The following is a 14243-nucleotide window of genomic DNA, read 5'->3' on the forward strand; positions in this document are numbered from 1 at the left end:
ATCGCCGACTATGTTAGCTGCTACTACCCACCCCAGGAATAGGGGGGGGGAATAACACGTTTCCTTTGCGCGCATACGAGCAAACGCACACACACACGCCCCACATTTATCAGGATACAGCCCCATCCCCAATTGCTACCACCAAGTTAAGAAAGAAAGAAAGAGAGAGAGAGAGAGAGAGAGAGAGGAGGATATATTATGCGGGGTTAATAATCCCACACTTCCTGGTACCTCCAGATCTATTGCAGAACACGGGTGCCGACGAGGCACATGCTGCCTCTCCCCGCGGCGCTCGCACACAAAGGAAGGCACCCCAACTGTCAGCGCCAAGACAGACACTGCAGCATTAGAAAAGGTCTACCTCCACCCCCACCCCTAAATGTGGTTCTCCCTCCCTCTACAATGGTGGAAAGAGGGAGGTAGAAGAGGAACTGTCAAACCCAAACACCTTGGGAAGGCAGCCCCCACCCAGGCAAAAAAATAAAATAATGCTTTAAAGCATGTGAACTGGGGGAGATGGGAAAGAGGCTTCCGTTGTCCCCATTTATTCTTCCTCTCCCATTCTTTCTTCCCAGAGCTCAGTACGGAAAGGGAAAGGCAGAAAGAGAGACAAAGGAAATTCTGGAGAGGAGGGGGGTGTATAGACAAAGGAGTGTTGCGCGGGGTGGGGGGCTGTGGAGAATGCAGGAGGAGGAAGAGGAGAAGGGGTCGGCAAAACACACAGAGAGAGACACACGCACACACGCACACACCTGGCCGGGCCCCTTACCTTTAGATGCATCTTTCTCTTCCTTTGACTTGATCACCTTCCCGCTCATAGATCCCAGTTTGGTTGTAAAATCCCCCCAAGAGACCTCGTGTGGACAATCCGACTGGACTTCCAGGAAATGCAGGCAGTGGATGGAGATATATGGACAGAGCGATGAGAGCGCCTTCTTTTTTTCCCCCCACCTTTCTTTTGTGGGTAAACGAGCAGCGGGTTGGAGAGAAGGGGGAAATCCTAAAAGCAAAATGTATTTTTCTTTAAAAATAAAAAATAAAAAAGGAGGGGGACGAGGGGAAGAAGAGAAGGGGAAGAGGGGAAGAAAGGAAGAATCAGGAGGAAATCTTGATGGCTCCTCGTGCTATTTCCTGGTGCAGGAGGGTTAAAGCCCACCACCACTGCCAAAGACTGTATTGAACCTGCTGGCTGGTGCTATCTCTCTCCCCCCTCCTGCCTAGTACAGGAGAAAGGGGGGCAGTGAAAGCGAGGGGGGTCCCCTGGACATCCGCAGGATTCTCCTTTGCCTTGGCTGGGAGGTTTGCAAGAGACAAAAGCAGTTTGCTGTCTTCTCTCTCCGCCACCAGATATTCCCTCTCCTCCTTCCACCTTTCCCAGGCAGCAGGAGAGGAGGGGGGGCACCACTCCTAATAGCTCCAGCCCACCCCCACCCCCCAGATGCTACTGACAGGCAGAGAATTACACACACCTCTCTTGTTCTCCCCACTCAGGCAAAGGGCGGTGGGACTGTCGCTTGGGGGAGGGAGCGTGCAATCTCCCTGCCTCCCCCCGCTCCTACACACACGATTCTTGTAAAAGTCTAGGGAGGTGTTGGAAGAAACGGAGGGGGGGTCGTTACACTGCAGAGAGAGGCGTGGATAAAACTTGCAGGGTTTCTTTTCAAACACAGGAGAAACAAATTGTATGTTCAGGTAGGGAGAATAGCTTTGGGCAAAGCTGTTCCCCAGGTGAAGAGAGAGGCGCTACCTGTTGGGTCTGGAGCAAAAGAGGGATGGGCGGGGGCTGCTTCTGCGTGGCCAAAAAAGAAAGGAGAGCAAATGCATAATAAAAGAGGATTTCGAATTTCCATGAAATTTGCATATGAAATTTGCATAGGAATGCAATGCTCCTCCATGGGGAAGCCTATGACCTGCGTGCCTGCTCTCCAGATTCTGGGTGTGGATGTGCAACTTCCAAGGGCTGTCTGGCTCTCCCTTCTTGATCTTTAAGGTGGACTTCAACTGGGCATCCCTTCCAACAAAAGACACCTTCCAATAAAGGGCTGGCCTCTAAGAGAGGGTTGGCCTCTGTTAGGGAAGGCAGAATCTGGTTTTACTTCCCTGGGACAGCTGAAGTAAAGAATCCAAGATAGCAATCCTAATGGGCATACTGGACTGCTGGTAAGTCCCATTACACAACATGGAGCTTACTTCCAAACACACATGCCTAGGATCATGCTGTTATTTCACAAAGTGGGTGAAAAGGGCAAAATACCACACCACCTGCACCCAGCTGCTTAGCTCAATATCTGGAAGGAATTAATGCCTTTAATTTTCAGCTGCAACCACTCGGTGTTGATTTAAGCGTAGGGACCCAGGTGGCGCTGTGGGTTAAACCACTGAGCCTAGGGCTTGCTGATCAGAAGGTCAGCGGTTCGAATCCCTGTGATGGGGTGCGCTCCTCTTGCTCGGTCCCAGCTCCTGCCAACCTAGCAGTTTGAAAGCACGTCAGAATGCAAGTAGATAAATAGGAACCGCTACAGCAGGAAGGTAAACGGCGTTTCCGTGTGCTGTTCTGGTTTGCCAGAAGCGGCATTGTCATGCTGGCCACATGACCCGGAAGCTGTCTGCGGACAAACGCTGGTTCACTCGGCCAATAATGCGAGATGAGCATGCAATTCCAGAGTCGGTCACGACTGGACCTAATGGTCAGGGGTCCCTTTACCTTTACCTTAAACCAGAGGGTAGATTGACACCAAGGGAAGGAGGAAACTCTAGGGCCACTTTTTTGAATTGGGCTTTGATGGGACCCAAGCTGGAATTGTGGACCTTCACAGCTTCCTTCTTACCCATCCCCTTTCACCTTCATCAAGTTTTCATCTTGCAGATGCAGAAAATGCAAGCAGCTCTAGGTTTGGGTGGCTGCTCAGGCAAGGCACCCTCCATGGGACCCCCCCTTCCTCAGTGAGGCTCCACTCCACTTCCATTGTCGCCATCCACTGCCCCTCCTCTTCCTCACCATTGCAACCTCTTGCTTGCTTGCTTGCCAGTTAGAGAGCCAATGAGCAAGAGGGCTGTGACATCTCTGGCTCCTCAAGATCACTGCTCCCGTTACCTGGGCAAGAGCAAGAGGAGGGTGAAGCAAGGAGGCTGCAGTGGTGAAGAGGCGGCCCAGTCCCAAGAGGCTCTTGTTAGCAGCCCCCCAAAAATGCCTGACTATGCTGACTCTTGATGTCATGCAGCCCCTGAAGCCAACAGAACCAAAGCTGAACAGAAAGGTCCACCAAGGCAAGAACCATGAGGATAAGTATCCACAACAGCTGTTCTCTCACTGCTTGTGAATTCTTCTTCCTAATTAAGAAGGGGGGGGGATAGTGTTTGCCATCCTTTCCCACACATGTAAGTCCCCATGCAAGAGAATGGTGGAACTTGCCAAGTCACCTGGGTGAAAAGAATCCAGAGGTTATATATTGTCTACGCCTTCAGCCATTAACAAATTATGAAAAATCTGGATTTTAAAATTATTTAAGTGGTACGTGTTTGTGTGTGTGTCTTTGATGAGTTGAGGAAGTTCTCCAATCCTGGACACACATCTTGGTGTGATGTGGAATGGCTTCCAAAGGTAACATCATAAATGCCAAATAACTCCCCAAGAAGGATGTTAAGCATTTTCTTAAAGAGGAAAAGAAATGTGATGATCACCTTTGGTGTCACTGAATGTGCATTTTGGAGGAGGGAGAGATGTGTCCTCCACTCAAAGTCTTGCATTGCAAAACTTAAAATGCAAATTTTGACTGGATTTGAATGCATGCTGAGCTTCTCTTGGCTGATGTTCCAGAGTCAGTGTCATGATCCGGGCTGTTTACGAGCGAAGTCCCAGCAAGGAGCATCGGGACCGGGGGCAAGATGGTAGGCACGAACATCCAGGGAGTAGAGGCCCAAGGGTCAAGAAGCACAAGGGAAGAAGTCACAGTATGAAGGTTGAAGCACAAAGTCACAGTCCGAAGGTCAAAGCATAAAGTCACAGTCCAAGGGTCAAGGCACGAAGTCATGGTCAAAAGGTAAGGAGGCACAAGGCGAGGCAGAGAGTGCATTGCTGTGGCAAAGTGCTGAGGGAAAATGCTGGCCTTATATCCCTTGCCGGCTCTTGCCACCAGGTGCAGTGAATACCAAATGGCCTCACCTGTGCGGCCGCGCCCTGCCTCTCGAGAGCAAGCCGAAGAGGATCCCAGTCCTGCAAAGCCCTGCTGGTCCCAGGGCCTGGCTCCTGCACAAACTCCTGACAGTCAATACATCACTTTATGCCTAAAACAGCAATCTTCCATTAATCCCTGGGGTGTGAAAGCTTTTTTTCAAACTGAGGGCCACATTCCTCTCCAGGTGACCTTCTGGGGGCCATATGCCAGTGACAAGTGGGGATGGAGGCAAAAGTGGGCAGGGCAACTAATGTGGATTATACCATTGTTTGGTAGGCTGCTTTCTGCACAAAATCACAAAACCCTTTCTACCCTCCATTCAGGTAAGCAAAAGGCATGATCAGAGTTCAAGGACACAGTCCAGCCTGGCAAAAGCACTTGGGATGAAAAGCAAGACCAGAGAGTGGATTGCAGAGACAAAGGGTGATTTGGTGCAAGTTTGAAGGGCCAGATAGAGAGGACCTACAAGCCTGAGATTCCCCATTCTCAATCTACTTTTGATGCCCCACTCCAATAATGGGCATGTGTCCTACTTTGCAGAATGCAATTCTCTATTTTATGGACTGTTCAGGCCAAGTTTGGTTTAAGGAATGGAGAAGGGAGAGCAGTTGGATCCATGAAGTTGCCCATTCACAGTCAGCACCTAGGATAGATAGGTAGGTACAGGGTTTTTTTTTAAAATCAGCTGGAACTCACTGGAACTCAGTTCTGGCACCTCTCAGGTGGGCGCCATTGCCATTGTAAGAGAAGAAGGGAGGTGTTCATGGTGAGTTCTGACACCTCTTTTTCTAGAAATATAGCACTGAAGGTAGGTAGGGTAGGTAGGTAGGTAGGTAGGTAGGTAGGATCATAGAATTGTAGCATTGGTAGGTGCCACAAGGGTTATCTAGTCCAACCCTCTGCAAGGCAGGAATCTTGCACCCAATGTGGGCCTCAAACCCACAACCCTGAGATTAAGGGGTCTCATGCTCTACCAGTTGAGCTAGATAGATGATAGCTGCCTTGTTATCTGACTTCAGTATACATACATTTCACACACAGAAACAATGAGGAGGGTTGAAGAGGAGGGAATAACACTTTTTAAAGGTTTGTCTTTACATGTTGCCCTAAAGAGAGGCTATCCCCCCTGCAGAAGAGTGAAGGGAGAAGACCTCTGAAATGGCATCTGGTGTATCCAGCTACTCATACTAAGAATAATCACCTTTTATGTTAAGCAGTGTCACCTGTTTAACTGGAGGTGTCTTATTAATAGATGCAAACTTCAAAAGAAGAAGATTAAAACAGATTAAAAATTGCAGCCTTAGAGAGGGAAAGTTGTGGGTTGCTACTAGAGGACACTGGGAATGCTCCAAACTCATGCAATTAATATCTCAATAGTTGTTTTGAAGGTTTCCCAGCTTGAGTTTTAAGAATGTGTATCAGAAATGATACACATGCCTCAGATTTTTGCAACAGTGGAGAAGGGTTGTAAGTAGTGTCCCCTCAAAAGAGGTACCGTAAGAGCACAAGAACATAAGGAGAGCCTGCTGGATCAGGCCAGTGGTTCATCTAGTCCAGCATCCTGTTCTCACAGTGGCCAACCAGATGCCCCCATAGGAAGCCCGCAAGCAGGATCTGAACACAAAAGTAACTCTCTCCTCCTGTGGTTTCCAGCAATGGGTATTCAGAAGCATTGCTTCCTCTGGCCATGGCTGCAAGGTCAAGCCCAGGGACTCACCTAATCCAGCATCCTGTTCTCACAGCAGACCTGATGCCTATTTGCAGCCCGCAAGCAGGACTTGAGTGGAACTGCAGCTCTCCTACACTGACCTGCACTGCTAGTTGAATGTAGCCCACTCAATGAGCCCTGCAGTCTGCCAGACACAAGAGGCACCACATGTGGTTGGTGAATTGTTTCATGGGTCACAGGCTTTGCAGGCAAGAGCTGGAATCAGATCTAATTAATGGCTGGCTACATGTGCATAGGATATATGCTCGTACTACCCAACCCCTCCTGCTCCGTCCCTTCCCAGCCTTTCAGAAAGCACCAGCATTTTAAGAGTGTTGGATAATGATAAGGAGGTGTGGATGTTCCCAGCTGATGTCATCCATCTCCTGGCCAATCACAATCAATGGGGTCTTTCTGCTTCATTGCCCCATTTGCTGTATGAAAGTCAGAACCCCCAATAGTCTGACCCGGGCACAATGTCACAGACAGAATTTAATGAGCAGGAAACATTTGCCTTCTGGAGCTGTCTGGAGCTAGGCAGCAATTAATTCATAGACCACAGCAGAGCTTCATAAGATGTCAGCCACCACAAGCCCTTTGCTTGCTTCTTTTCTTTTCTTTTCTTTTCTAATACTTAGCACTCTCAGAACATTTCCATATCTGGAGCATGGTTTTCTGCAGATTACAAAGGCACATATTTTGGTTTGGTTTTATTAAGGGTCTAATTCCAGGAATGGTTGGATACAGCCACCTCGGTCTGGTCAATGCCTGGATAGGAGATCACCTGGGATCCCAGTGGGAGACTACTTTGAGCTCCGTAATGTTAGAAAGTTGAGATACAAGTATCATAGTCTTATATTCCAATACTTATCTCAGGTCTCCAAATATCAGTCCTTCTGTAGCCAAAAGGGCATTTGCCAATGCACAATAGACTGTAAGAAGAGCCGTACTGGATCAAGCCAAAAGGGGGCCCATCTGGTCTAGCACCCTCTTCTCACACTGGCCAACAGATGCCCATGAAAAACCCTGAAGCAGGACTCTCCCCACTTGTAATACTCAGCAACTGGTATTCATTCACCCACTCCAACAGTGAAGGTGGAATATACAGATTGTGGCTAGCAGCCATGGAGAGCCTTCTCCTCCATGGATTTGTCTAATTCTCTTTTAAAGCCACCCAGGTTCGTGGCCATCACTGTCTCTTGCTCTGTGGTATAACAATGTGCTAGGTGAAGAAGGCCTTCCTTTTGTCTGTTATGAATCTTCCAACATTCCTCCTCATTGGATGGCTCTATGTCAGGCATCCCCAAACTGCGGCCCTCCAGATGTTTTGGCCTACAACTCCCATGATCCCTAGCTAACAGGACCAGTGGTCGGGGAAGGTGGGAATTGTAGTCCAAAACATCTGGAGGGCCGAAGTTTGGGGATGCCGGCTCTATGTTCTAGTGCAATGAGAGAAGGAGAAAAAAACTTTTCTCTACCCACTTTCACTGTTCCATGCATTTTACTCAAGGTGTAAGAAGGTTTGGTGAAACTCTTAAGTTTGCAGAAACGCAGAAAATCTTCAGAAGGCAACTCCAAAACAGCCCAATGGGAACTGAGCATGCTCTATGGCCACAGAGTAGGACAGTCGGTAGAGCATAATCTCATGGGTTTGAGTCCCATGTTAGGCAAAAGATTCCTGCATTGCAGGGGGTTGGACCAGATGACCATTGTGGTCACTTTTAATTCTACGTTTATATGATTCTATGAAGTAGGGTTGACCTATTTATCCAGGACATGCCCTCTTTTTCATGGATATGTAAAATAGTGATCATAGAGATCCATAGTTAAAAGTAGATGTTGGCAAATGTATTCTCTTTTTCTTTTTCTTTTTGCTCTTCAAAATAAGGTAACAGTACACTGGCCACTGTGGGGTAGGGGACATGGAAAACTGGAAAAAAGCAGAACAGAGGAGCTAGAATCATAAACAGCAAAACTTTGCACTGCAACATTCTTTTGCAGCCCTCACTTGTCACCCTGAATTTGAAAAAGAGCCATTGTACACAGTACAATAACAAAGAGAGAGAGAGAGAGAGAGAGAGAGAGAGAGAGAGAGAGAGAGAGAGAGAGAGAGAGTTTATAACACATATTTTAATGCCAAATACTCTTTCAATCATTAACACAGCCACTTTTAGATGTCTAAATCTGGGTTGGGGAATAGGTGTTGTTTTCCTGTTATTGAAAGTCTGTGGAACCAAGCAAAGTTGGACCAGGAGGTGAGAGCCAGGAATGATGAAATGGTGTGAGTGTCAGACAAGAGCAAGAGATAGGATGCTGGATCAAATCTCTGCTCAGCTAGGAAGCTTACTGGGTGACCTTGGGCTAATGACTCCCTTCTCAGCTTCATCTACATTGCAAGGTTGTTAGGAGAGGATAAAATTGAGGGGGTGGGCAGGGTTAGGTTGAGCTCCTGACCTGCAGGGAAGGGTAGGTTTCAAAGGCAAAAAAATAAGAGCAAATAATAATAACAAATTTATTTAAAAAAATAAAATACCCAGAACAAACTTAGTTGGTCTCTAAGGTGCTACTGGACAATTTTTTTAATCCCCCCCCCCGACTGCATCAGACCAACACGGCTACCTACCTGAACAAATAAAATTGTGTTTTCTGTTTGGGACATCTTGATAGGAATCAGAATGACACTCTTTACAGGTGGTGGCAAAGATGGCACATCGTGCTTGGGAGAGTGCTAGCTGATTGCTTTCAACAGCTATTTCTTTCTCTCCTGAAAGCTGGCATGCTTCTCCACACACATTTCCCACAACAAACTTGGCTAAGAATGATGTAATACAAGAACATGCCTTATACCAAGCCAGGCTTCTGGTCCAGCAAACTTAGTATTGTCCACCCAGCAGGCAACTGTTCTTCAGGGTTTCAGGTAAGAATATTTCCAGTCCTACCTGGAAATGACAGGGATTGAATCTGAGACCTTCTGCATGCAAAGCAGATGCTCTACCATCAGGGGTAGGCAACCTAAGGCCCATGGGCCACAAGCGGCCCACAGGGGTCGTTTAACCAGCCCACGAGCCGCCCCTGAACCAAGCTGCCTGCTTGGCGAGTCCCCACGCGCTGCGCTAAACCGGCACAGTGCAGTGCGGGGACTCGCTTTCGTGGCACTGGAAATCACGTCTGCGCAGACGCAGACACCAGAAATCGTATCAACGCAGACACTGGAAATCGCAAGCACGCACACTCACACAGGCGAGCGATCCAACCCATGGAGAGATCTCCACTGGAGTGAATCGGACCAGACGAGGTAAACCTTGGCGACCCCTTCTCTACCACTAAAGTGTGACTGAAGGAGCAGTAGTTCAGGGTTGAAGACCCATTGCTATTACTGCAACAGGGTCCCAGCAGACTTTCTGGCTCCAATTTCCTTCAGCCACTCAATTAGCAGGAAAGTGAGGTTTTTTTTAGCCTCTGGAAATAAATCCTCTCACCCTTTGAGCTGATTGGAACCAATTGGAGTTGATTGGAAGGGAGGAGTTTTTGTTTTTGTTTTTGCTCTTGTTCTTGTTTTTATGTAGTTTGTGTTCTCATTTTGCATTTCTTTGTAACTGCCCTGTGATCTTCAGATGAAGGATGGTATGCATATTTAATAAATCATCATCATCATCAAGGATGTGATTTAGCCTCTTATCGGCTCGTAGGGTCATTCTGGAGAAGGTGCCCAAGAAGAACACAGAGGGCAGATTGTTCTGTGTGCTCCAAAGCACACAAGAACAGTAAAAACACCAGGTGCTTCAGTTTCAGGAGAGTGGCTGCAAGTTCTGCTGCATACAACAGGACTTCAAGAAAAAACATGACTTAAACCACTCTGAAAGAATATATCAGAGCACTTCAAATTGTTTGTCCATTCTACTCCAGAGGAAATAGTAGCAACACATGGACATCTGTGCAGGTGACTGCAATGCATTCCTAATTATAATATTATTGCATAATATTAAAGGGTTGCATAATCTTAGAAGGGTGTGTTGTGTGGCTGTGACTATCATGAAAGGACCCTGCACTTCTGAATTTTCCATGCATGGTGTCATGGTAGTCAGGAATAGATTCATCTTACATTTTACATAAATTCTACAAACCACTGCAAAAAGAGCATCAGGGATCAAATCTCCCCATCACCCCTACATTTTCCATCCCAACCCTTTCTGCTGTTATTCCATGATTCAAGTGAAGCCATCTCCAATTCAGGATTGCATTTCATTTGCTGCTGGAGAGGGCGGGGTTGTTGACAAACACCAGGAGTCTAGAAGACTAGGGAGTTTCCAGTAAGAGAGCCATGGAATAAAGATGGTTAAATGTTACAGCACAAACAGAAGTGTTTTCTTTGAGGGGCGGGGAGGAAAAGATTTGTCACTCCAAGCCCAGGATTTCTTGCCCCATTGCCCTCCCCTTTTAAGAAAGCTTTTTAAAAAAATACTTTGCATAAAAGGGCACCAGGGCAAAATGATGGTGTGAGACTTCAGCTGCCCATCATCTTAACTTCTCCAGATAATCTATATTTGTAAATTAGCATTTGAAAATCTGGTGCAAATCTGTGTCATGGGCCAGTGTCCCACATCCTTTAAGTACCTAGCAATGCAACCCAAACATGATCGGGTGGTTGGGAAACCTCCTCCAGAAGGAAAGTTTGAAAGCATTTGAATAACTTTTTACAAACTTTTACTTTGAATGGCGAGCAGCATAGCACCACAGGAAGCTGCCTCATGCTGCCTCAGACCCTTGGTATTGTCTACACTGACTGGCAGCAGCTCTCCAGGGTTTCAGGCAGGGTTTTCTCCCAGCCATAGCTGGAGATGTTAGAGATTGATGCTGGGACCTTCTGCAGGTAAAGCAGATGCTCTACTTCAGCATTGAGGGACAGGACAGCACTGAGAGAGCTTCTCGGTGGATGTGGAGAACATGGCTATGCTACAGGGACTTTCCCCCTCTGTCTCTCAAATCTGCAATAACTTAGGGTCCATCAAAACTGGAATAAAGGGCGGGTGATTCAAGGCAGACAAAGAAAGGACTTCTTCACCTGTAAAGGTAAAGGTAAAGGGACCCCTGACCATTAGGTCCAGTCGTGACCGACTCTGGGGTTGCGCGCTCATCTCGCATTATTGGCCGAGGGAGCCGGCGTATAGCTTCCAGGTCATGTGGCCAGCATGACAAAGCCACTTCTGGCGAACCAGAGCAGCACATGGAAACGCCGTTTACCTTCCCGCTGTAGTGGTTCCTATTTATCTACTTGCATTTTGACGTGCTTTCGAACTGCTATGTTGGCAGGAGCTGGGACCAAGCAACGGGAGCTCACCCTGTCACAGGGATTCGAACCGTCGACCTTCTGATCAGCAAGCCCTAGGCTCAGTGGTTTAACCACAGTGCCACCTGGCAAAGATGGCCACTAGCTTAGAGGGAATTTTGGGCAGTCTTTGCCAACTTGGCATTCTCCCGGTGCTTTGGTCTACAATTCCCATCAGCCTCCACCAGCACCAGTTGGCAAAGGTTGATTCTGGGGGAAAACACAGAGGAGGAAGAGAGATTGGCCACAAGCTACAAGAGTTAAATGGACTCTCCATATTTAGAAGCAGTATATCCCAAATGCTGCTTCCCAAATGGGCAACAGCAGGAGAGGGTTATTCAACATCACCCACTCCTTGCTGGCTTCCCAAGACCACAGTAGAAAGAAGAATTTGGAGATAGAAATGAGATGCAGCAGGATTTGTTTGGCTAAGAGATTGGTTAACATTAGTGAATAGCGAACTTCTGGACTTGGAGGGCTTTGAAAATAAATTTGGGTGGCACGCCTATCTTGTGGATGACAAATTGAAAGTCCACAAAGGGTTTAATAACCATATCATCAAGCGATCACTTATGGGCATTTGGAATAAACATAGGAGACTGCTGGAGCCAAAAACACCTAGATGGGCGTCCCCCATGGAAATAATTACAGTAAAAAAGGTAAATTTAGAGAGGAGGTGGGGAAACTACTCGGTCCTGCTAGAGGAAAAAGATGGAATTTTGAAAATTAAAGATTATGAGGAGGTAAAACAGCACCTAACGGGTTGGATACAATACCACCAGATCCACAGTAAGTTTAACGAACACAAACACAGACAAGGATTTTTGAATGAACCCTCTTTATTGGAAAAAAATTTAATTAAATCAGACACCAAATTAATATCTAAAATGTATAGTACATTACTTGAATGGGAGACTAAGGACGAGATGGTTAAGGAAGTGATGACAAAGTGGGCCATCGATGTAGGGAGAAGTATAAACACGGAGGAATGGGAGAAGTTATGGACAAGAACCTGGAGATTTACAGCATCAGAGGGAATAAGGGAGAATATGATTAAGTTATTTTACAGATGGTATATAACCCCCGTTAAAATTCATAAAATGTATAAAACCAGGGACAATTTGTGTTGGAAGTGCAGAAAAGAAACAGGAACATTTTTACATGCGTGGTGGCACTGTGGGGAAATAAAGAAATTTTGGACCCAAGTATTTGAAGAGATCAAAAAAATGTTCAAATATAATATAAAAAAGACCCCAGAACTTTTTCTACTGGGGATTATGGATAATACAATCAAGAAAAAAGATGAGACACTGTTCTTGTACGCAATGTCAGCGGCAAGAATATTGATCGCATCGTATTGGAAAACCAAAGAGATACCTAATATTGAGGAATGGAGGGAAAAGCTGTTTGGATACCTAGATTTGGACAACCTGACGAATTCAATTAGAGGACATTCGAACAAGAAATTCCAACTTAATTGGGTCAAATTTGGGGAGTATATGAAAAAACAGTGTCCCACGGTAAAGTCCTGGGTTCATTTTTAGTTCTTGTATTGAATAACATAGATTGATCCAAATATGATAAGGATGATAATTGATGTATTTCTATTTATAAATCATTTTAAGGTATATATTGGTGGATATATGGGGAAGCAGTAATGGTATATAGCATCTAAGGAACCTGAGAGAGAGATGAGGGGAAGTCAACTAGGAGGGATGGAAATTAAGTTAATTTAATTTGTGGATATAGCTAATCTGAGATTTCTTTTCTATTATGATTTGTATTTTGTAAGTGTGTGGATGAGTTTTATGTTTGTATTTTTTAATCAGATTTTCAATAAAGTTCATTTTTAAAACTAAAAAAAAAAGAAGAAGAAGAATTTGGTCAGACCCAACCAGACTATCCTTATCCTCTTTGTAATTCCAATTAAGCCATAAGGGAATTATGCGAAGGGGAGATAGGAGCTTGTAAAGAACCTATATAAACAGCGCGAAAACTGATCATACTTTTTCATGGTCTTCCCTGGATGCACCAGCTTTTTATTTTCTTTCAGAGTTGGATCCAGTTCACCCAAACAACGCTCCCATCCCCACCATCACTGTGTCACCTACCTTAATCCGAGAAAGGGCCGTGAGCTGTGTGCCTTAGAAGCTATTCCTGGCCAAGAGTTCCAGCGCTCTTCGGGGTAAAAATCCTGAAATAATCCTATGCATTTAGCACGTGCTTAAAAAATCCTCAAGAACAATGGCACAAAAACAAAACACAATCTCTGTCCTTAAAAAAACACACACACAACTCCTTCTCCCGGTTTCCCGTGGCCTTGGGAAAACACTCCAGAGGAACAACCCTCTGAATCTGGTAGACAGAAGAATGACCCATGCAGTAAAAAGGATCAGAGGCCTGCCATGCTCAACCAAAGATGTGGCAAGTCACAGGGTTTCTCCAGCGGCTATTTTTAGTGAAACAGAATTCGTCAAGTTGTTTTGACTTCCCAGGTTGCTCTCCTCTAAGTGCTGGAGAAGGCAGCTGTGCATCCAGATCGCCTTACAGCATGGAGGATCCCTTTCAGAGCCAAAGTTGGAGAGGAGAGGCCCCAGGAAGAGACAAGTGATCAGGGGTGCTGTCAAGAAAGGGAGGGCATTAGGGCAGCCGTCCATGACTCCCCTTGGAAGAGGGCCAACAAAAGGGCTGGTTTGCCACATTTTGAACACATGCCCACCACAGTGATGCATACTTACACACAGACACACACAGAGAGTGTTCAATTTCTTAAAGCATACCACAGCAAATGAAGGGACTCACTCAGCTGCGTGCCTTGAGGTATAACAGCTGTAGAATATCACCCTTTAAAAGTATGTAAATATGTTTGTTTGATTTTTGAGAATGCAGCTGTAAAAGGTCAATCAGATGTGCAAATCAGGCAAAGGGGGGGGGGAAACCACTCGTAACTGTGACCGTGATTGTGACTGAGTGAGGTACAGGGGTTGTTTATATCACTGTCTTCTTCTTAAATATTAAGAAACAAGTATGGAAC

The 14243-nt window shown here is 46.1% G+C and overlaps 1 protein-coding gene across 7 annotated transcripts in view; it reads right to left on the bottom strand.

The window, feature by feature from the left end:
* LOC118090248 (fibroblast growth factor 13) overlaps positions 1–13910 on the bottom strand; it is a 280078-nt gene extending 266168 nt beyond the window's left edge. For 3 of the 7 annotated variants that reach the window (XM_088664437.1, XM_035125708.3, XM_088664436.1), the window contains exons 1-2: positions 13321–13910; positions 770–1021 (exon numbers count right to left, since the gene is read on the bottom strand). Coding sequence is in view for 3 of the 7 variants with exons in the window: in XM_088664435.1 (XP_088520561.1) it covers positions 770–818 (49 nt within the window). In the remaining 4 variants the exon portion in view is untranslated. Of the gene's footprint in view, positions 1–769; positions 1022–8506; positions 8819–13316 lie in introns of all 7 variants that reach the window. The other 4 variants (XM_088664435.1, XM_060270453.2, XM_035125704.3 and 1 more) reach the window with 4 other exon arrangements.
* Between the last annotated feature and the right edge of the window lie 333 nt (positions 13911–14243).

Source organism: Zootoca vivipara, chromosome Z2 (assembly GCF_965207765.1).
Source record: "Zootoca vivipara chromosome Z2, rZooViv2.hap1.1, whole genome shotgun sequence".
NCBI lineage: Eukaryota > Metazoa > Chordata > Lepidosauria > Squamata > Lacertidae > Zootoca > Zootoca vivipara.